This window comes from Anolis sagrei, chromosome 2, assembly GCF_037176765.1.
Source record: "Anolis sagrei isolate rAnoSag1 chromosome 2, rAnoSag1.mat, whole genome shotgun sequence".
NCBI lineage: Eukaryota > Metazoa > Chordata > Lepidosauria > Squamata > Dactyloidae > Anolis > Anolis sagrei.
In genome coordinates, this window is record NC_090022.1 from 198,262,800 (window position 1) to 198,285,537 (window position 22,738).

A 22,738-nucleotide genomic window follows, 5' to 3' on the forward strand; every position below is an offset into this window, starting at 1 on the left:
AGGTCTATTTTCCCCAAACTCCACTGGTGTTCACATTGGGGCATATTGAGTATTTGTGCCAAATTTGGTCCAGATCCATCATTGATTGAGTCCACAGTGCTCTCTGGATGTAGGTAAACTACAGCTCCAAAACTCAGGGTCAATGCCCACCAAACTGTTCCAGTATTTTCTGTTGGTCATGAGAGTTCTGTGTGCCAAGTTTGGTTCAGTTCCATCATTGGTGGAGTTCAGAATGCTCTTTGATTGTTGGTGATTTGATTACCTGCCATTCCCTATTGTTTCTAAATTCTAGCTTACAGATGTATGGTGATGGATGGGAAAAATTGGGTGGTGGTTGAGTCAGCTTTCAGTGGAAATGCTATAGGTGTGATGTGAAAGGTTCTGCCAGCTGCTTCTGCTTCCCAACTGTTTCCATGACTTGCTAAAACGTTTTTGGATTTCTAAAAATTTCTGTAGACATTTAACCTGAGGAAAATGTGTTTCCTTCTAGAACAAATGTGTCCCTTACTGGCCAGAGGTGGGAAGCAGCAAAGAATATAGACCATACATAGTGGAAAACATTGGAGAACATGACGCCCTTGAGTATAAACTCCGACAGCTCCGTATCTCACCTGTCGATAATGTAAGTAATACAATTGCTAGTCTTAATAAATTGCCGGCAGAAGTATGTGAGAGAAAGTATTTGAAGTATGTGAGAGAAAGTCAACTAGCAGTGTTGTGGTTATGCTAACAAATCAGGAAATAGTTTTAAATTATTTTAAATTTGTCTATATAAGGGTGGTGGTGGTTTGTGGGATGCTTTTAGTTCAGGCAACAGACATGAGGTTAAACTCTTTCCTTGTTCTGCAATATAGTTGGTTCCAGAAGAAGCTTCTTTTGTCATTGATTTGAATATGAATCTGTACATCATAATTTGCCTGACCTTCAAAATGCTTTAGCAGAGCTGTCGAGGCCCATACACTGCCATATAAAATCCAGATTAATTGCTTTGAACTGGATTATCTGGTTGTGTAGACTCATATAATCCAGTTCAAATCAGATAATGTGGATTATTTTGACAATCTGGATTATATGGCAGTATAGAAGGGGTCTGACACACACGATAACACAATTTAAACCCAAAAGGATCTTAAAATAACTAATTTTTGAAGTGTAGGAATAATCACAGAGTTGTGATTTGTAGAGTTTGGGTATGCCGGGACTGCAATTAATTAGTGACTTATTTTAACCGACTTCAATGAACACCTGTGCAGTTGAACAAAGTCTACCAATTTCCTTGCGGCTTACCCCATGCCTTCAAAGCCACCTTCAGGCAGGTAGAGCTAGGCTTGTTCATTGGGGTTGATGGATCCATTTTAAAACTGAGTGGAAGCTCATATAATGCCATTTAACTGCATTGGGCTGCATTATGTGAGAATAACAATAATAATAATACGCTTTATTTATATTGTGTTCTAGCTCACTGAGGGGACTCAGTGTGGATCACAGTATACACATATATAGACAAACATTAAATGCCTTTTATACAGTGAACAATGACATACAATATACAAACAAAGGCAAAGGTTTCCCTTTCCATCTCCAGTGTCTGGGGGCAATACTCAACTTCGGCCATGGGGAGGTGCTCTTGTTCCATTTTCCATGCCAAGGAGCCTGTTCTCCCTCCTGGTCATGTTTTTGCCAACATGGCTGCAGGGTGCCTTTACCTTCCAGCTGAAGCAGTGAATGTGATCTACTCACATTACATGTTTTCGAACTGCTAGGTAGGCAGAAGCTAGGGTTGGCAGTGGGAGTTCACCCTGACCTGTGGCTTTGAACTACCCACCTTTTGGTCAATAAGTTTTTCTGCAGCAGTTTAACCGGTTTAATTTATTTTAGTTTAAGCCATTTGATTTCAAACTACATTATATGTCAGTGTAGATGGGGAATTAGTCCATCCTCAAATTGTTGGTCCAGGAAGTGAGGCAGGTTTTCAGATGGGAAGAGCAAAGGGGAGAGAGGACAAGAGACAGAGGGGGTAGCAGATTTCTGCTGCATGAGGCTGTGATGTTGCCCTTGTTGTTGTTTAGGGTGAGGCTGTGAGAGACATTTGGCATTACCAGTACCTGAGCTGGCCTGACCATGGCGTTCCCAGTGAACCTGGAGGAGTTCTTGGCTTCCTTGACCAAATCAACCAGAAGCAAGAGAGTGTCCCTGAGGCTGGAGCCATTGTAGTACACTGCAGGTAAGCCAGCTAGTTGGCACAAATCTTGAGGAATTAGTCTTTTGCTGGATATGAAATCCACAGAATGGTCAGAAAGCTAATCTGGAAGGTAACACCATCCTGCCTGTGATTCCAGTTTTCTGCTCCAAAGACTTAATAGTTATGTTCTTAATGATGCAGGAAGAGAATGATGATGGCAGGAGAAACTTCAGCATTTCAGTATTTTTTTACCTCCTCAATTCAAATAGATAGTTCTTCCTCATCTCACAAATGTTGTGTATACACAATAGAGCCGAATATCCGAAGAATTTCTCTTTTCAAAACTCTCTTTGCAAATTGGCTTCTTATTGATGTAAACCATGGAGGAATGCATATGACACTAACTGAGGGAGGAAAGTGACAGTGTCTAGGGAGACTGGACATGTGTTGACACTTAGACCAGCCCAGAGAGGAATGAAAAAATCTACATTTAGGCTAGAACAATAAAATGCACAGGTGTAGGATGGGAAAGACTTGGCATAACAGCAGTACATGTGAAAAAATACTTTGGGATTATTGCTGATCATAAGTGGAAAATGACCCAGTAATGTGATGCTGCAGCAACAAAGGCAAATATTTTTTTTGGTCATGTCAGGAACGACTTGAGAAACTGCAAGTAGTTTCTGGTGTGAAAGAATTGACCATCTGTAAGGACGTTGCCCAGGGGACACCCGGATGTTTTGATGTTTTTACCATCTTTGTGGGAGGCTTCTCTCATGTCCCTGCATGTGGACCTGGAGCTGATGGAGGGAGCTCATCCGCCTCTCCCCGGATTCGAACCTGCGACCTGTAGGTCTTCAGTTCTGCCGGCACAGGGGTCTAACCCACTGCGCCACCGGAGGCTCCAGCTTGTTTTAATAGGATAGTGGTATATAATAATATTAATATCAACAACAACAACAACAACAATAATACTTTTTATTTCTTACCCATCTCTCATGGCTCAAGGTGTATCACAGGACATTATTAAAGGGCAATTAGTTTTTTTCATTATATTGTGGGTAAAGGAGCCCTCTTCACCACCTGTTAACATCTGTGAAGCAACCTCCTTTACATGGGGAATGCAGTGGACTCAATATTTACAACTATTCTGGATAGTAACCCTGCAGTTCCAACACTAGAAGTTTTGGAAAATAAGAATCTCTGTAATCTTTTGTAGAAAAATGGCATTCACAACCATTTAAAAATCATAACCTTTTGTAAAAGTATGATCTTCCAGAAAAGAGCCAAAAAACCTTGTTTGAGTAAAATCTTCTCTTCAGTGGTATATAACCATATGTACTTATGTAAGGCAATTTGATTATCAGTTGTTAGACTGATAACGTAGTTGTCTCTGATATGTTAGGAACAGAGATTAAGCCAAGGTAAAAAATATAGCCATTCTTAAGAAATGTTTTTTTTCCAGTGCCCCAAAACATCTAATCCCTCATAAAACATCTTGTTTCTACATCATGCTCTCAAGAGATAAAAATAAAGTAGACTTCATTAAAAGTAACATATCTGGTTTACTCACAACCTTCATCATTATTCAGCATACAGATACATAACTTGTCAATCCAGTTACAGATGGATTTGAAGTGGTTTCTCTGTGCGAATAACACAGAGCATCTTTCTTACAATCAACAGCAACATGAGTTTTCTCTTAACAGTCCAAAGTCTAGTGGCGTCTATCCTCTAAAATGGAATCTGAGCTCTGAGCAGTCTCAGATCTGATCATGTAGTCTGCAGTCCCTCTCACAGTCTCACGAAACATAGAGTAAAGGGAAAACTACATACCAAAACATACATATATAATACAGTAAGCAAACAGAATCATATACAAAACAAATTACTAGTGAAGGCTTGAAGAAGGTTGCTCTTTCCAACAAGGCTGCTCTGAGTGACCTTCGGGGTTAAGAAGGGCAGGGTATAAATACTGTAAATAAATAAACAAGAAGGGCATATGTGAATGAGTGTTTAGCTGATGGAAAACAGTATTCATTTTTTCACACAAGGCATACTTAAACCCACAAATTCTCTCCTAAAAGTGGTGTGCGCATTAGTGGTCATTCTTATAATGTTGGAAAGGGTTCAGAAAAGTTCATGGGAAGTGGAGATATTTGAAGACCAAACGCCATGTGCTTCTCAAGACCAGCCAAGCAGCCAAATACTTTGCTCCATTGAGGATGCACTTTTCTGTACCTAGTCATTAAACAAAACCCTATACCAGCTAAACCTTAATTTCAAAATATAAAGGGCAATTCTAAGCTGCGCATTGTTCAGAATGCATTGTCATGCTCCTAATGCCCGTCTTGTGCTTCTCCACACAGTGCTGGAATTGGTCGCACTGGGACCATCATTGTCATTGATATGATTGTGGATATGATCTCCACAAAAGGTGAGTCCACTCCTTTTTCACATCTCTCTGCTGTATCCATGCCAAATGGACTTTATGGCAGTTGTGCAGACTGAAAGCTTTCTCTCATTTAGGACACAGAGAGAAATTTAGGGAATTTGCCTCCTCCTTTTGCAAATTCACAAAGCCATGACTCAAGGATGGGGCATTTCCAGTGGTAATTGGAAACCTGGTGGAAGGGAGCTGGTGGGCATCCTTCCTCAAATTCTGCAGCAAAGACCTTTCACTTGAAGCCCTGGTTCAGATAGTGGGTGGCTTGCTCTGCTATCTCTTGCACTAGCTCGTAACTTGGATCTACACTCGTACCTCGAAGCAAAAAAGAAAAAGAAAAAGCTACACAGCGGCTCATATATTAAAAAATGTGTTTGTTTGATTGCTCATAAATTGAGGTTTCACTGTACTTTGGAAAAGATTGAGATGCATAATGAAATATGATAAATACAACCTAGCAGTTCAAAAACATGCAAATGTGAGTAGATAATAGGTACTGCTCCGTTGGGAAGGTAACGGTGCTCCATGCAGTCATGCCGTCCACATGACCTTGTAGGTGTCTATGGACAATGCCGGCTCTTCAGCTTAGAAATGGAGATGAGCACCACTCCCCAGAGTCGGACATGACTGGACTTAATGTCAGGTGAAAACCTTTACCTTTACCTAATGGGAGCACTAACTGAGCGTAATGTCCTTTGTATGATACTGTAATTGAGATTTAACCTGTCTTTGCTATCCTGGGAGGTATGAGCTAAGCATCTGTTGATGCCCACTTCTTGGTCCTTCAAACATCTTCTGCAGCTGACCATCCTCATTCTTTCTTTCCAAATGTATGGCAAAATGTTTTCAGTCTGCTCGCAGGTGATGAGCGGGAGAATGTCACCTTTGCAAACTGAGTATTACTTCCCAAGATTGCACAGGAATCCTCAACTTTCTGTCTTATTAACCCTCAAGCCATGTAGTCTGTGTGAAATGGGAGGGCCATAAAAGAAGTCTAAAAGATTTTCTCCCTCTCTATCCTCAAAGTTGTTGCTGCTACTGCTGCTGTTGTTGTGGGGCCAGCTTGTGGTCATAGACTTGCAGCCAGCAATGTTTGGTTTGGAACAATGATACAGTGAACTTTCTTTTCTATACCACTTTCTTGGGACTGTGCATAAATATGCTTTGTGAGATTTACATCTTTGTTGACATATGTAAGTCATCCATTGCTGCTGCTTCACCCTCCTCATTGTTTTCTTCATTTCGTCCTAGGGCTGGACTGTGATATAGATATCCCAAAAGTGATCCAGATGGTCCGGTCCCAGCGCTCTGGAATGGTGCAGACTGAAGCTCAGTACAAATTCATCTATATGGCCATTTGCCAGTTTATAGAGACCACTAAGAAGAAGTTGGATGTAATGCAGGTATAGGGCAATGGAACACTGTTAGGCATAACTTTTCAATAACTTTCAAGCATAGGTTCTTTTTATTGTGATTTTCCAGTAAGAGAAAGGGTATCATAACTTTTACAGAACAACATTTAGACATACAGACATGCAGATTCTATGTAACTACATTGAATTCACAAACAGGCTACACTAAACAAACAAAGGGGAATTACATTTTCACTCAGCATTCACACACCCATTCATTCACTCTCATGCATACATCACCATTTCACCATCTCTTAGGTCAGACTGCTTCCTTGCAAAACTGCCACTTTTCCAATACTTCCAAAATTTGTAAAACTCCAAAATGCATCCTCTTTCCATAAGAACAATAACAAGGATCATAAACTGACTCTCTGCAACACATAGCATGACTCCAAAAGACACTCCTTTCTCTTCCCTTGAAAAAAGGAGGCCAAGTGTTCAGAATCCTGCTTTCCGTTGCACATCTGACACTCTCTGCCATGGAGAGTACACCATCTCTCCATGGCGGGTGAACAGGACCGCTTTCTGTCACAATTTTTGGATTGTAATAAGGTCTCTTAGATAGCAAAATTTTCTCTGATGTTGTCCCAGAGTTGTAAATGAATGACATATGTTTTTCTAGCCTGAAACATGTTGATTCCATCAGTTCCTGGGCAAATGTTGACTTTGCGTAATTGGTGTTGGTAACGAACCATTGTGTTCTGGGTTTGACTTGAAAGAACATTGTCTTTGACAAATGTAAACAGGGACAATTTCCCTTAGAGTTAATCCAGTTTCTGGTCAGCAAATGTTGACAGATGTAAACATTTCTCTTATCACTGTCACAGTTTTTGGCAATATACTACAGCAGGTCATTTCAGTTCTCATTAGTAGGTTTTAATTACAGTTAGTCATTGCAGGCCTTAGCTTCAGAATGGTGTCTCCAAAATTATTAGCTCTCATTCATACACCTTTCATACAGTTCATTTGTACCATGTATCATATTTATCCATGACAACAGCAAGCATGATCCACTCCGTAATGCTTTTCTTTTGCTACAGTCTCAGAAAGGAAGACCAAATGAGTCTGAATATGGGAATATTACCTACCCACCTGCACAGAAGACTCCCCATGCAAAAGCTTCACGGAAATCCTCTAAGTAAGAATTCAGTGGTAATATCTATTCTAGTTGTAGCTAAAGGACAGCAAAAAAAAATATAGCATCGATGAGGGCAAGGTATAACATTTTGACAGCAGCAGTGATTGAGAATAGCATGACTGTTTCCCATGTCTGTATGGCCATGTTCTAGCAGCATTTTCTCCTGACAAAACGTCAGGAGGCAAAACGCCTGCACCTGTGGCTACTGGCATCTTCAGATGATCTTTGTTCACCTCTGGGACAAATGTCAAAAAATCTCTGACTTGTCGGTCCTGCTGGCACAAGGGTTTAACCTATTATTGTTAACTATTATTAACCCATTGTACCACCGGCAGCCCCCGCTCTATTGTCTGATCTGGTATGAATGCTTGTATTGAGAGTGGGAAAATGGGTTTACGCTGCAGGTGCTCTTTGCATGTATCTTTCAAGAAGTTTGGATATGGTTTGACACTATATGCTTGCCTTTTTGTGTTCAAACCACCCTGAGTCCCTTCAGAGAGAGAGGATGGTCTAGAAACAAATATTATTATTATTATTTTACTGACACAAATCCACAGTACGTCACAGCAAATGAGATCTATATGCTGGATTTCACATCACAAAATCACAAGTTGAATACTTCTCAAGCGTCTAGGACTGTGTGATGTATTTTCGAATGATGCACGCAGATCAAAGTAAAGTGGCCTTTTGCAGTTGACAGATCATAATTTTGTCAATGTTTATTGTTTCCAAATGCTGGCTGAGATCTTTTGGCATGGCACCCAGTGTGCCAATGACCACTGGGAACAGCTGTACTGGTTGATGCCAGAGCCTTTGCAGTTCAATTTTGAGGGCCTTATAACGGCCGAGTTTTTCCTGTTGTTTTTCCTCAATGTGATTGTCACCTGGTATGGCGACATCAATAATCCAAACATTTTCTTTTCCACAGTCGTGATGTCTGGTGAATTGTGTTTCATGTCAGTCTGGATTCGAAAGTCCCACAGTATTTTTGTGTGTTCATTTTCCACTATCTTTGCAGGATTATTATTATTATTATTATTATTATTATTATATGCATGAGCCTAGCCTGCCTCTTGGGCTCCTATTGAACCTTCTGCCCCATTCCCAATCCATGGCAAATCCCTTCTTCATTTCCTGTTTTCAGTATGTTGTGGCCTTGTGCCTCTCCCCAAAGTGCTGTTTGATGAATTTTCTCCTTTTTCCTTCATTTCTCCTTCCACAGGCAAAAGGAGGAACCCACCCTCTATGAGAATTTAGACAAAGCCAAAGCCAAGAAAGAGGAAAAAGGTCAAAAGCCATTGGGCAAGGAGAAAAAACCCAAGGGCTCCTTGAAGAAAAAGTAATGCCACCCAAGTCCCTATAGACATTGTCTTGTTCCTTGCTAGGAAAACTCCAATATGTTTCTTGAATTGGGAGCACCAGGAGAAGACATTTTGGTTCTTGGCGTGGGAAACTTGCATGGCACCTTCTGCTTTTACTAATGAATGTGTTCCTTTGTGTCTTTTGATTCACCCACCTAGTTGCCTATGAGCCTCTATATCTGTAGGTTGGGAGCCCTGAAACACTCGTTCTCTGCATGTGCGTAAACTGGGATACTGAGAAATGGCCAGCCTCGTGTACCACTAAATCTGTTTACCAGTTTTGACTTCAAAGGGCATCTTTGAGAGCTGACAATATGTTAATTGTTCTTTTTCAGTATACATACTCATGCCCATATCTCTTTCCTCCACATGGGCTCCCAAATCTATTTATCCTAGGTCAGCCTAGGTATTAGGCCTCATCAGGTCCAAAACCTTCATTTGCTGCTTCTGATTAAATATTAGCTCCGTAGTTGAAACTTTCTTTCCGATCCAATTCCTTTTTGCGGCTTGTTTGAAACTTTGCCCGATGGGTCAATACTAATCTTGTTTAGTGCATTGGTGCCTTCTGAACACCGTCTGCAAAAGTCCAACACCCACTGCTTTGCTACCAGATATTCCCACCGCACTTTGTAAATAATGGTTTTCTAGTCAAGTAGATTAATTTCCTTTATTTTGTAAATAAACTAGATTTTGGATGATTTGCAGACTTGGAAAGATTGTGTCCTCATCACTGCTATTGCATTGTGGAGTGTTAACATGTGGATGGGAAAGAGACTGGGATTCTGGAACGGAGCCATAGCCATAGCATTAAAGTTCCTTCTTGTTGGGAATCAGAGTTGTTAGGTTCAAAAATAACCCTCACTTCGGGTGATTCCACCATAAATATAGCAAAATGCTAAAAGCAAACTTCATAACCAGCAGAAACTTACATGTGGTGAGTCAGAATTAACTTCCACTGAACAGGATGGTACAGAACTTTAGGGTCAAAATATTTATTCAAGAAAAGAAATACATTCTAGATAGAAAAGGTCTTGGAGCTAACTAGCTTGCTAAGCTCATCGTCTAAGGAAGGTAAAAGGGAAAAAAATAAAAAATATATCCATGCAGTTACTTTTTGCCTGGAAAATGGCAAAATGCGTCCTCACTGGAAAGGAGACAAAGGCAGAGAGAGGGCAATGGAGAATGACCACATGGCCAAAACCCCAGGGCAATAAAAATACCTTTAAAGAGGGAGTGACCTCATTGCTCACAGAGATTCAATTGCCACATCTTCAAAAGTGGAGGAGTTAGTGGTAAGCAAAAAGAGTTTGGGGCAGCCACAAAAATGAAGCTTCTGGAGTATAACAACTATTTTCAAATGCACAATTAAACAGGAAATAAGACTTTGAAACCAGGAACAGAACATTTTTTAAATTTTGCTACTGAGTGTAATCGTTTCCAAAGAAGAGGTCTCTCTACACCAGGCGTGGACAAACTTTGGCCCTCTGGGTGTTTTGGACTTCAACTGCCAAAAATCCCAGCCAGCTTAGCAGCTGTTACGAATTGTGGGAGCTGAAGTTCAAAACACCTGGAGGGCTGAAGTTTGCCCATGCCTGCTGTACACAGAAATTTTAAAAACCAACCTTTTGTTTTCCACTTTTACTAATTTTCATGTGAAACCATCTTTCCATTTAGAAAAAGAACATTACATTGACACCAGCACTGGAAATTTTAGACCTGATTTTATTTTTTTATAAAGATGTGAATTACAAGGCGATCGAATTTACATGAATGAACACAGCAATTATAGAAGCGACACAGCCCCCTATTCCTGAGATGGGATGCTCAATAGAGGGCAGAGGGGACACCCACTGAGATGAGAAACAGCCTATGTTGTGTATTAAGGCCTCACTCAGGTCCAGCAGGCAGAGGAGAGCAGTAACATGGTCTGTGTAAGTCCACGGAGAAGATAGCATCGTGCATCCACTCTGCTGCCTACTTGGCCCCAATCCTTTATGTTGAGATGGACCAGTTCAGTGTTCAGTGGCGCACGGTCTCTTTCCCGTGCTTGTCTCTCCCTCATGTCATCGTCAAACTCTCAAAAACAGAACCCAGATTAGTCAGAAAGAGCTCTTGGTGGGCTGGGAAATTGATACAAGTGAAGATGAGAACCGGAAACAACGCCCAGGCCAAGGAGAATGCATATGGACAGAAAATATGTGTAGGGCACTGCTGAGGCTGTCCATGATTACCATGCTCCCTGTTTGGAGGGTTCTTGGAGGCCACTGCCAATTCATTTTTTCGCCTGCTTTATCAGGAGACTGTCACTGCAAGCGGAAAACAAAGCACTGTGAGAATCATACACAATATATGGAGAACAAGAACTCACTCAAGATCATCTTGACATGACAGCTGGCTCTCCAGATGCTCCTGGGACTGCAAATCCCAACATTCCTCCTCACTAGCTATGATGGCAAGGACTGTTAAGCTGGTTGCCCATAAATAAATAAATAAATAAATAATAATTAAAAAATCTGCAGGTCCACACAATTCTTACTGATGAAGTGCAGGAATAGCTACGTTGTTTCTGGGCTGAATTCTTATTTGAATATCACTCAGCTTATTTTGTATATTCAATGGATTAAATACAGTTACTCTTGCCAGGATTACCAAAAGGATTCAGGCCTCCAGCTCTATGTTTCATTTAATTATGAGAAGTGGACCAATTATAGCTTTGGGTGCCTGGTTTCACTAACGAAGAAGAGCCCAGTGATCCCCGTGTCTTGTTGCAACTGGCTTTGACAAACTCAAACGTGATTTAGTTTTTCCTGTTTGTGCCATTTTGCACTCTTTGCTTCACATTTTCTTCACTTTTCCTTTCTTCCCAACTTTGTGGTACTTCCTACCTAACTGGGAGGAAACCTCTTCTGTTGTACACTTCCCTAGTTACTTTCTTTTATGCAGCTTCTTTCTCCAATTATTAAAACTCTATCACTTCATTCTCATAGGTATTACTCAGGACAAGGTTCAGAAGAAACCAAATCCAATCCTTTCACCTTCTCCAATACTATTCTCTGTAACTTCATGATTTCCACATAATTCCTCTTCCACTCCCATCTCTACTAGAACCATTAGGTTTATTACTCACTTAAAAATATTTTAATTTACTAAAATGATTAAGGTCTATAAATCCTGTTAACCCTGAATAGGGTAGAATAAACTACATTTACATGAAGAATCATGTAGGACCCCCTGGTGGAGCAGCGGGTTAAATCACTGAGCTACTGACCAAAAGGTCATTGGCTATTGGCCCTAGCTTCTGCCAACCTAGCAATTTGAAAACATGCAAATGTGTGTAGATCAATAGGTACCGTTTCTGTGGGAAAGTAATGGCACTCATGCCAACCACATAATCTTGGAGGCATCTATGGACAACGCCAGCTCTTCACCTTAGAAATGGAGATAAGCACCCCCTCCCCCAGTTGGACACGACTAGACTTAATGTCAAGGGGAAACCTTTACCTTTACACGAAGAATCCCCATTCAATAATTGCTTGAATAGGTCTACTTTACTTGGGACTAACCAGTCCCAAGCTGTTGTCTGCCATGTTTAGAATGTGAGGGCAAAATACTTTGACTAACTATCCCCCACTAATGAAGTCATAGAATAAATAGTGTATCTTACCTTCCTCTGCATCCATCGAGAAAAGGGGAAGGGAAATGGGAGAGAAAAAAAAGAGTGTTAGAAAGATCTAGAAAAGTTTCATATATTATAGGAGGAGGAAAGAGTTTTTGTGTGCTTGAAAGGAGAGTGATGGGAGAATCAAATATACTTCAGAGAACCTGTGCATTTGAATAACACTCCAAAAAATAAGGTGTATTAATTACAACACAAGTCTTCCTTCAAGAAACTTAATACAAGGCTTCCTGCTCACAACCACCTCCAACAGATGTATTGGTGCTTTCAGAGCTCCCTTAAACCATGTAGAAGCAGCTCCTTGGTTTCACTCATCCTTGATTATCCATACACAAATCTCTTTTCAAAAATGACAGCGATCATATTAACTTCTGATTTTTAAATAAGGAACATTTTAGCCTTAGGACAGGTTGGATGGTCTTTCAAAACATTTTTTAGATCAGGCATGGCCAAAGTTGGGCCCTCCAGATGTTTTGGACTTCAACTCCCACAATTCTTAACAGCCTGCCAGCTGTTAGGAATTGTAGGAGTTGAAGTCCGAAAAACTTGTAGGACCCAAGTTTGCCCATGCCTGCTTTAAATGATCTATCAGTATCTGTTTAGAAGTTTCTAGGTTGGATTTTATAGAGGGAGCCTGGTGAGGGCTCCACACAACCTACAAGCTACACAGCTGTCATTATTGGCCTAAATCATATTCTGCAGATGTAGCATGTCAAGGGCCACTCTAGAAGAACACCCCCTAAAGCTGTTTTGTAATTTGTATCTCCACAAGTCTCCTCACCTAGTAAAATCTTCATCCTGTAGATTCAGCACTAAGTTGTCAGCAGTAAGATAAACACGGTTTTGCGACGATGCAATCTGGAAAAGATGAGGAATGGGATCAAAAGAGAGGCAGAAAAGATATACTGGCCTAAGCATGAGACCAACCAAATAAAGGTTTTTCATAAACACAAGGGTTGGGAGCAGTCATTATTTCAGCTCCAGTTCTAGTCTTGTTAAAAAAAAAAAAAGCTGGACCTAAACGAACATCATCATCAGCCATCATTGAACTTAACATTTGCTGACCAAGTGGCATAAATAAGACATTGTAACTATGATGGGAGATAAAATTTTGAAAATGTTCACTTCTGAAATATTTTCTTATTGTTCTAAAACAGGGCTTATTAAATGTTTTCCATTCATTACACTTTTCTGCCAAAGAAATGTTTACATGATCCCCAGGTAGATAGGTATAAAAATAAAACGTTTACTGAAAATAGATCAGCATTGGTAAGGTTTGCTAAACAGGCCGATTTTCCTTTTTATGAAATACTGTTGAAGCATTATCTGCAGAGTCCATTGTAAACACTGCATGTTGTTGCTAAAAGATTTGCATAACTAACAGTCCTTGAAATGTCTGCATTCTTTCTGCTTTCCCTGGGAGCCTTTCCTTGGCCTATGGCATACCGCAGTCCTTGAGTGGCTACAGCCAGACATTTCACACTCAACATAACAGGGGATCCTCTTACAAAAAGTAAGATGCAGACATAAAACATGCAGAAATCAAACATGGGCCTACCAAATTTGCCTTGCACCTGTCGCTTGGCCTAGGACAATGAGGGACTAAAGGAGGGAAAGCCAAGCACAGAACCTCAAAACCTACCGTCTTGGATATGTTCTGGGCAGCACGGATCTTGCGCAGTTTGATATAGCCTGGGTTCTTGCCGAGAGATTCACCTATGTGAGGGATTGGCTAAGGTAACATTTCAAAGACTTCTGGAACTCAGCCCTCACCCTAGATCAGGCATGGGCAAACTCCAACCTTCCAGAGGTTTTGGACTTCAACTCCCACAATTCCTAACAGTCTACTGGCTGTGGGAGTTGTAGCCCAAAACAAATGACGGACCAAAGTTTGCCCACGCCTGGCCAGGGTGAGAAGAGCAACAGCACCTTGCTTCTTTTTTTAGTGGGAGGGAATGGTTTCTAGCTGTTGCTTACGTTTTCCTTTTACCGCTCCCCCCCCATCCTCCCCCCCCCCCCAAAAAAAAGCTTAGAAAGCAATTCTGGAAGAGACAGCTTTCCATATTTTTGAGTAAATGTAACGGTTTGTCTCCTTAGGAACAAATAAGGATATCATCTTGGCAGCAGTGGCTTCCCCTTCAGCCTGAACAATCTTTTGCCTTTGTTCCTGTTTAGCTTTCTCCACCAGGAATTGAGCTCGTTGTGCTTCTTGCTGAGCTACAGTAGGAAAGGAAAGAGAGTTGGTTTTCCAGAGGATCAAGTAGAGACTCCTCGTCAAAATCCTCCATACAATAATTTCTGAGGTGTCATTGCTCTTTAATGATTTGCAACACATGTCTCAGGCCCCCTTCCACACAGTTGAATAAAATCAGACATTTTCTGCTTCGAACTGGAATATATGGCAGTGTGGACTCAAATAACCTAGCTCAAAGCAGATATTGTGGGATTTTCTGCCTTGATATTCTGGATTATATGGCGGTATAGAAGGGTCCTCAAACTCAAGGTCTACTAGATCCTTTTATGTGGCACTCCAGTCGCTCGACTATCACTCCTGTATTCCTCATCAGTAGATATCATGACTACAGCTGATGAGACTTATGACACATTAACATATGGATGTAGTTTGTTCTGTTTAGTAAAGACAGTGAGGTTTGAATTTAGATATAGGATTTGTGTGATCTTAAAATGTCCTTTAACCTTCCCCCAACCTCAGAGCCACAAGTGCTGTTGGATGGCAATGCCCATTACCCCCAGTCTGCATTGTGGATATTCAAAAGCTATGGGAGTTGTTGTTCAACAACATCTGAGGACCCAAACAGGGTATGAACTAAAGAGCACTGACCACTATGTGTATGTGTGTATGTGTGCGCGCGTGCATACGCGCACATATGAGTTGGCCCTTTGTATCCATGGATTCTCCGTCCATGGATTCAATTGCCTTTTGAAGCCAGCCATAAGGCTAAGGTGGCCACCGATGGAAATAAGTTTGACATCCCTGGTGTACAATAAAATCCTATGTGTGTTTGTTCCAACACAAAAACATAGGAACACTATTTGTGCTTTACTGAGTCAAATAGTGATTTATTTAATGCAGTACTGCCTAACAATATCTCACCAGGGTTATAGGCAAGAATATTTCCTACCCAGAATTAAAAGAGATATAAACTTGGAGATCTGCAAGGAAAGCGTTTATCTAATACTTATTTACAATAGCAACAACAAAACTTTATTCTTATACACTGCCACCATCTCCCCGAAGGGACCTGGGGTGGCTTACACATAGACCAGAATGCTCACAAAATGTAAACACAAAACAATCCATAAAAACAAAAACACAATTAAAATAAGAGCATAGTAAAACATAACATTCCTGAAAAAAACACAATTAAATAAAACATAAGAATATAAAACAGCAATGTTGAAACTCAAAACAATGCTCAACAAAACCAAAAACCAGTATTCCAATGGACATTAGCTATGCTACTTATTTCAATCAGCAGGACTACTCTCAGGTATCTGTGTATGATGTAGCAGTCCTAACATTTGATAATGATAACAATACATTTCTTATCCACCTTTCTCTGTGGCCTGAAGTAGAAAACTAGAGTACCTTGGGGGAACCATATTTCAACACCACACATTCCCATCTTTTTGCCCCCACCCACCAAGGCTGCAAAATACAAACCTCATCTCTATTTAGATAGAAACTCACCCACTTGCTTGGCCTCAACTGCTGCTGTGTATTCCCTGCTGAAGCTCAGCTCTGTAATGGCTACATCATCGAGAATAAGGCTAAAATCCTTTGCCCGCTCTGTCAACTCCCGACGAATAAGCAGAGATACCTGAAGGAATAATGGCAATCTGTGGTCGGCATATATCTCTATGAGCAGAGCCTGAGAGCTTCAGCTCAAGAAGGGTCTCAAAAGTGCTTAGGAGTTTCCCACCTGCCCCTTGATGCTTCCAACAATGATACAAGTAGCATGAAGGATCCACAGCCTTATGACTGACATTCCCACACTTTTAAAGCCTAATCTCCTGCGAGAAGTGGAACCAGATCAATTAGGTCTGCCCATATGGGAAGAAAACTCACCTGAGCTCGTTGAGTAATGAGCTGGGAGGCATTAAACTTCGCCACCACACTTTTGAGCACTTCATTGACAATGGAAGGCAAGACTCGTTCTTCATAGTCCATACCAAGGCGCTGGTATAAACTGGGCAATTCTGAAGCATTGGGGCGTGACAAAACCCGCAAGGAAATGTTCACCATCTGCAAGTCTAGAATAAGCGTCAAAACACCAGAGAAGAAGTGAGTTTTATTTCTCTAAAATCTACTTCTCTTCCCAGTTCAGCCATAAACCCAGGTCTCATTGTTATGGATAACTTTTCAATAACTTTAAAGCATGGGTTCTTTTTATTGCAATTTTCCAGTAAGAGAAAGGGTATCATAACTTTTACAGAACAACATTTTAGACATACAGACACACAGATTCTATGTAACAACATTGGATCCACAAACAACCTACACTTACATTGACTAACAAACAAAAATTACATTTTTACGCAGCATTCACTTACCCATACAAACATTATTCCATCAGCATGCATACATCACTATTTTACCATTCTTCCTCCATGAAGAACATCACTTAGGCCAGACTGCTTCCTTGCAAATCTGCCAATGCATAGTTTCAAAACTTCCAAAATGTATCCTTTCCCTAAGCACAATGTCAAAATGCCAAAAAGAACATGACTCCAAAGAGGAGGCAAAGTGCAGACTGCGTTCCACTGCAGATTTGACACTCCAAGGCACACGATCACTCTCCTTCCCAATGGAGCAGAGCACAGAACGTGAACAGCGTCTCTGTTTGTCACAATTTTTGGATTGTAATAATGCCTGTTATATAGCAATATTTTGCTGATGTTGTCCCAAAATTGTAAATTACTGATAGACATTTTCAGTAATTACTGACAGACTTATGGTATATTCTCATCCTGAAACATGTTAATTTCCATCAGTTTCCCGGCAGATATTGACTCTCCTTGATTGATGTTGATAAACGCAAGCCTTGTCTTGACTTCCTTCTTAACATAAGGAATCTTGTAAACATTTCCTTAACCTAAAGCCATTGCCACAGATAAACAGATGTAAACATTTTTCTTATTACTGTTACAGTTTACTATGGCAGGCCAACCATTTCAGTTCTCATTAGCAACTTTTAATTGACAATCCAGCAAGCAAGCAGTTGTCTCCAAAATTTTTAGCTCCCATTCATTCATTTTCCATACAATTCCAGTCAAACTATATATCATATTTATTCATGACATCAAGTCAAAACTCATCATATACACTGTCCTGAAGCCTTCTCCAAAACACAGGATTATAGTAAAGACGAAGGAGAAGAAGTACGGTGGAAGCTCCTTCCTTGGAAGCTTTTGAACAGAGGCTGGATGGTCATCTGTCAGGGGTACTTTGATTGTACCTTTCCCACATGACAGGGGGTTGGCCTATATGGCCCATGTGGTCTCTTCCAACTCTATTATTCTATGACCCAAAGCTATGTACACCATCCTGGTTTTTTGAAGGATAAGGCACACAAGGGGTAGAATGCACCTCTACACCCTTACCTTTGGAACCTGTTGGCGAAGATATCTTGCGAGGCCGAGCTCGAATATCATAAATGATTGGATACTGGAACCACGGAATTCTGGAGAGAGAATATTTATTTATTGATTGTATTTATATATTACCTTTCCCAGCCTGAAGGCGACTCAAGGCGGTTTACAATCAGCATAATTCAATGCCCCCAACAACATAAAATATAATTAAAAACATTAACATATCATATAACCCATATAAAAACAATAGGAGCAATACGAACAATAAAATACAAGTCCTCAGCATCTCATGACTAAAATCATTTTCCAGTTGCATCATCCAAACATACAATATTTAAAAAGTCATCATTACAGTTTTGTAGAACGAAATACATGGAAGAAAAATATGGCACAATGACTGACCACATAGCAAATTGTAATAAGATGATAAAGCCCCATACTACCACACTACATTTTGGGGGATTTGTGCATATAAAGCGCTGGTGAGGAATATGATTCTTTAATAGATGTGCTTCCTATAACATAATTCCTAAATTGAAACCTGAAATGCAGTCCTTCTGCAAGAATGGTGTCCTGTTGAACCCCACCAATGCGATTGAAGAATATCGCTCTATGGCCACCATCCACTGTGGAAATAATAATAAAAAATCAGTAAAAGTTTGCCATCAGAAATACAGTAAGAAGATGCCACAACCATAGAAGTGCCTTACCTGTAAAGACAGACTCACGGATGCCATAGGCAGCAGCTCCAGCTCCCAAAAGCAGCTTTAAGGCAGTGCCCATGCCACGGGGGCCAGCGGGCAGGCGGCCTGCAAAATCCTTCAGGCTCTGAGCCATGGCAGCCTTTACCAGATCTAGGGTCATAAAACGACAATTAAAATGCTCTATTTCAGTCATCCCTAAAATTTCCTTATTCAAACTTTTGAAACTCTGGTCATGACTCTCAACAAAATACAATCCCACCAAAATGTTATAGGTTTTGTACATATATTTCTCTACAGTAAGTCCCAGAGTTATACACATCTGACTTACAATGACTCAGTTAAGAACAGAGGTGAGACAACAAGAAGTGAGAGAAATCTATCCCTTGGAAGGGAAATTCACCTCTGGCAGAGTTATCATGGAGAAAAGGTGTCTTCACTGAAGCTGTAGCACCAATCCTTGCTTCCACACGAAGCCAAAATTTTCAGAAACCAATGATAACAGACAGGGACAGAAAGTGAAGTGGAATCTTCTGAACAGTGGAACAGACAGCAAAAGAAACACCACTGGGGTGTTAACCCTTCCCTATCCTATCCAAAACTAATATACATGCTTGAAAAATGTACCTGTTCTGATTTTCAAACAAATTTAACTTAAGAACAAACCTACAGAAACTATCTTGTTTGCAAGTTGGGGACTGCCTATACATACTTTAACTCTGTAAGTTGTTAAGAGCATTTTTCTTTATGTGCATTTTATTTGCAACTTCGTGCTTTTAGGCCACCGTAAGCCTCAGTTTTAGTGAAAAGTGTATGACAAACAAATGCAATTTTAAAAATGGTTAGCCAAAGAGTAAACATTCAAGAATGTGTTTGATCATAGTGAATAAGGGAGAGCTTCTCTTTGGAGGTAGAACTCCCACGATGAGCACCTCCACAATTTGAGAGCAGACATCAGAATACAAAGAAATTTTAAACAGCAAATTGCTGTGTGCAGGCATCAAAAACCATTACCTCATTGGACGATGAGTAACAGCAACATTGGCAGTGGGCTCTCTATGTATGTGTACATGTTCGTATATGTGTGTGTGTGTGTGATATATATATATATATATATATATAAGCACATTAGCTCATCAATGTATATTGTGAGCACATGCATACTTCAGGCTCATTGAATCAGTGCTAAACTAATTCATCTCCTACATTTCTTACCTTCCAAGAGAGGATTTATGATCTTGCTGTGTTGACCAGACCTCCATTCTCATTACCTCACCCATGCCCAGAAAAACAGCTCATTAAATTCTTTGCGGGGTCAAACTTGGAGGCTGTTAGAGCCAGATAAAACTAACTTTCAGGGCGAGGCACAGCAGCAATCAATACCAATTTGTGTTAGAAATTACAACCTTCTTCAAGCCTCTTCTAGTATTTTTTAAAATCTATAATCCTGTTGCTTACTTATTGTATGTATGTTTTGGTATGAAGCTTTCTTTCCTTGTTCTGTTTTTGTGAGAAGTTGTGGGAGGGGCTGCACACCACATGATCTGCTCTGGAACGAGCAGAGCACGGACTTCTTTAGACTTTGGGACTGCTCAGATCGCAGAATTGCAAACACTTGCCTTGCTGTTTATTCTAAGAGAGATACTCTGATCGGATGGCACAGATAAGTTTTGTATTGATTAGTTCACTGTTGTTATTATTTTGTATTATGTCATATTACTTTGATGTATTTGCACATGTTTGGGCATTGAATGTTTTCCTCTTTTGTGTGCAAACTGCCCTGAGTCCCTTTGGGGAGAGACTGGAATATAAAACTTGCTGGAAGGCAGCAAGTTTTATATTGTTGTTGTTATTATTATGACCTTGAACACATTAAGGTTGTGAGTAAACCAAATATGTTATTTTTTTACCAAATTCTACTCTTGAATGCATATTATAAAACATGCTGTTTTATGGGAGAGTAGATATATTTTTGGGCACTGAAAAACACTTCTGAAGAACTGCTATTTATGCAATGGCCTATTCTCTGTTTCCTAACAGATCAGAGATAACAGGTTGCTTCAGCCTAACAACTGAAGTCAATTGCCTTGAATGATTACATTTGGATGTATACCGCTTGAGAAGATTCTATTCAAACAGGTTTTTGACTCTTCTATAAAATGTTATAAATATTATTTTCTAAGAGGTTATGATCCCTTAAAGGTCATGCTTTTTAAAAAAATTGTTAGGCAATTAGCAATACACACAGTGTTGTTTGGCAAATCAAGAAGTGGTTAATACATATGCAATTGCTGAATTAAATACACATACATTTGTTAAGTAATTAAGTAGTTATTAGCAAGTGTGTTGAATATTTGTCAAGCAAAAACAAATAGCACTGATTTTAACTATTCCAACCTATGTCTCTTCACTTTCACAAAAATATGGGGAAAGATTTATTAAGCTGCACAAACTTTGTTTTTACGGCCTGCAGCCATGGTTCAAAACGGCATAGGAAAAGTTCAAAATGGCAGCCACCAAAACGAAGTGTCTGGAATACAACAACAACTTTCAAATTAAGGACTGCAACATGAAACAAAAGTTTCAAATCAGGAACAGGATTTCCCCCCTCTAATTTTGTTACACACTGTAATAATACCGATCTGGCAACTTTTAAAGAACAATGGGGCCAAAGACGCACAGCGCTGTTGTTTTGGGGTTTTTTTTGGCGCAGTGGGTTAAACCGCTGAGCTGCTGAACTTGCTGACCAACATTTTTGTGTCCAATTCTGGGCACCACAACTGAAGAGATATATTGACAGGTTGGAATGTGTCCTGAGGAGGCTGACTAAAATGATCAAGGGTCTGGAGAACAAGCCCTATGAGGAGTGGCTTAAAGAGCTGGGCATGTTTAGCCTGAAGAAGAGAAGGCTGAGAGAAGACATGATGAGGGCCATGTATAAGTATGTGAGAGAAAGTGATAGGGAGGAGGGAGCAAGCTTGTTTTCTGCTGCCCTGGAGACTAGGATGTGGACAAATGGCTTCAAACTACAAGAAAGGAGGTTCCATTTGAACATTAGGAAAAACTTCCTGAGTGTGAGAGCTGTTCAGCAGTGGAACTCTCTGTCCTGGAGTGTGGTAGAGGCTTCTTCTTTGGAGGCTTTTAAACAGACGCTGGATGGCCATCTGTTGGAGGTGCTTTGAATGCAAATGATTTGGAGGCACACTACAGCAATGCAGTTTTTTATAAACTAGTCCGAGCTTCACAATCAAAGGGAAATTTGGATATTTTTCCACTCTAGTTCAATAGGGCAACCTAAATGATGAAGGGTCTGGAGAACAAGCCCCATGAGGAGCGGCTTAGAGAGCTGGGCATGTTTAGCCTGCAGAAGGGAAGGCTGAGAGGAGACATGATAGCCATGTATAAATATGTGAGGGGAAGTCACAGGGAGGAGGGAGCAAGCTTGTTTTCTGCTGCCCTAGAGACTAGGATGTGGACAAATGGCTTCAAACTACAAGAAAGGAGATTCCATCTGAACATTGGGAAGAACTTCCTGACTGCGAGAGCTGTTCAGCAGTGGAACTCTCTGCCCCGGAGTGTGCTAGAGGCTCCTTTTTTTGGAAGCTTTTAAACAGAGGCTGGACGGCCATCTGTTGGGGGTGCTTTGAATGCAATATTCCTGCTTCTTTGCAGGGGGCTGGACTGGGTGGCCCATGAGGTCTCTTCCAACTCTATAATTTTATGAATCTGGGAAGTGGCGTGACCTCCCGCTGTCAGCCGCAATTCCTGCCAACCTAGCAGTTCTAACACATGCAAATGTGAGATCAATAGGTACCGCTCCGGGAAGGTAACGGCGCGATATGCAGTCATGCCGGCCACATGACCTTGGAGGTGTCTACGGGCAACGCCGGCTCTTCGGCTTAGAAATGGAGATGAGCACCAACCCCCCAGAGTTGGACGCGACAAGACTTAATATCAGGGGAACACCTTTACCTTTTTACCAAAATACATTCCAAACCCCGACTGAGCTAAACTTTGCAGAGAGACTGAGCTCCACTCACCACCTTTTGCTTGCTTGCTTGCGCCCTTTGGCTCGCGCTGCTCACCACGCCGTCGCTCTGAAGGGAGAAGGACACCGGATGTGACGAAACCCCCTTCGGGTAGCACGCGCCTCGGAAGTTCTCGCCTCTGCCCTGTACTTCCGGTTCCTGATTAAATTCCTTCAGA

General features: G+C 40.8%; 2 protein-coding genes across 5 annotated transcripts in view; one reads left to right on the top strand and one right to left on the bottom strand.

The window, feature by feature from the left end:
• PTPN6 (protein tyrosine phosphatase non-receptor type 6) overlaps nt 1-9,237 on the top strand; it is a 44,476-nt gene extending 35,239 nt beyond the window's left edge. For all 4 annotated transcript variants that reach the window (XM_060762594.2, XM_060762595.2, XM_060762596.2 and 1 more), the window contains 6 exons: nt 491-622; nt 2,070-2,224; nt 4,552-4,619; nt 5,880-6,031; nt 7,081-7,178; nt 8,401-9,237. In XM_060762594.2, coding sequence (XP_060618577.2) covers nt 491-622; nt 2,070-2,224; nt 4,552-4,619; nt 5,880-6,031; nt 7,081-7,178; nt 8,401-8,521 — 726 coding nt within the window. In that variant the 3' untranslated portion in view covers nt 8,522-9,237. The remainder of the gene's footprint in view (nt 1-490; nt 623-2,069; nt 2,225-4,551; nt 4,620-5,879; nt 6,032-7,080; nt 7,179-8,400) is intronic.
• Nucleotides 9,238-10,241: 1,004 nt separating this feature from the next.
• On the bottom strand, nt 10,242-22,662 carry PHB2 (prohibitin 2). Its single transcript, XM_067464337.1, has 9 exons — nt 22,573-22,662; nt 18,542-18,685; nt 18,373-18,457; nt 17,841-17,920; nt 16,306-16,490; nt 15,928-16,057; nt 14,326-14,432; nt 13,858-13,932; nt 10,242-13,073 (listed from the first exon to the last, which is right to left on the bottom strand). Exons 2-9 carry the CDS (start codon nt 18,666-18,668, stop codon nt 12,993-12,995), a joined length of 870 nt encoding a protein of 289 aa, XP_067320438.1. The 5' UTR covers nt 18,669-18,685; nt 22,573-22,662; the 3' UTR covers nt 10,242-12,992.
• Between the last annotated feature and the right edge of the window lie 76 nt (nt 22,663-22,738).

Coding starts and splice junctions, on each gene's coding strand:
- PHB2 (XM_067464337.1), bottom strand. CDS start 18,668: ATGGCTCAGAGCCTGAAGGATTTTGCAGGCCGCCTGCCCGCTGGCCCC. Junction 16,491..17,840: donor TTCGCCAACAGGTTCCAAAG/GTAAGGGTGTAG, acceptor CGCTTATTCTAG/ACTTGCAGATGGTGAACATT. Junction 16,058..16,305: donor TCATTACTCAACGAGCTCAG/GTGAGTTTTCTT, acceptor TTATTCCTTCAG/GTATCTCTGCTTATTCGTCG.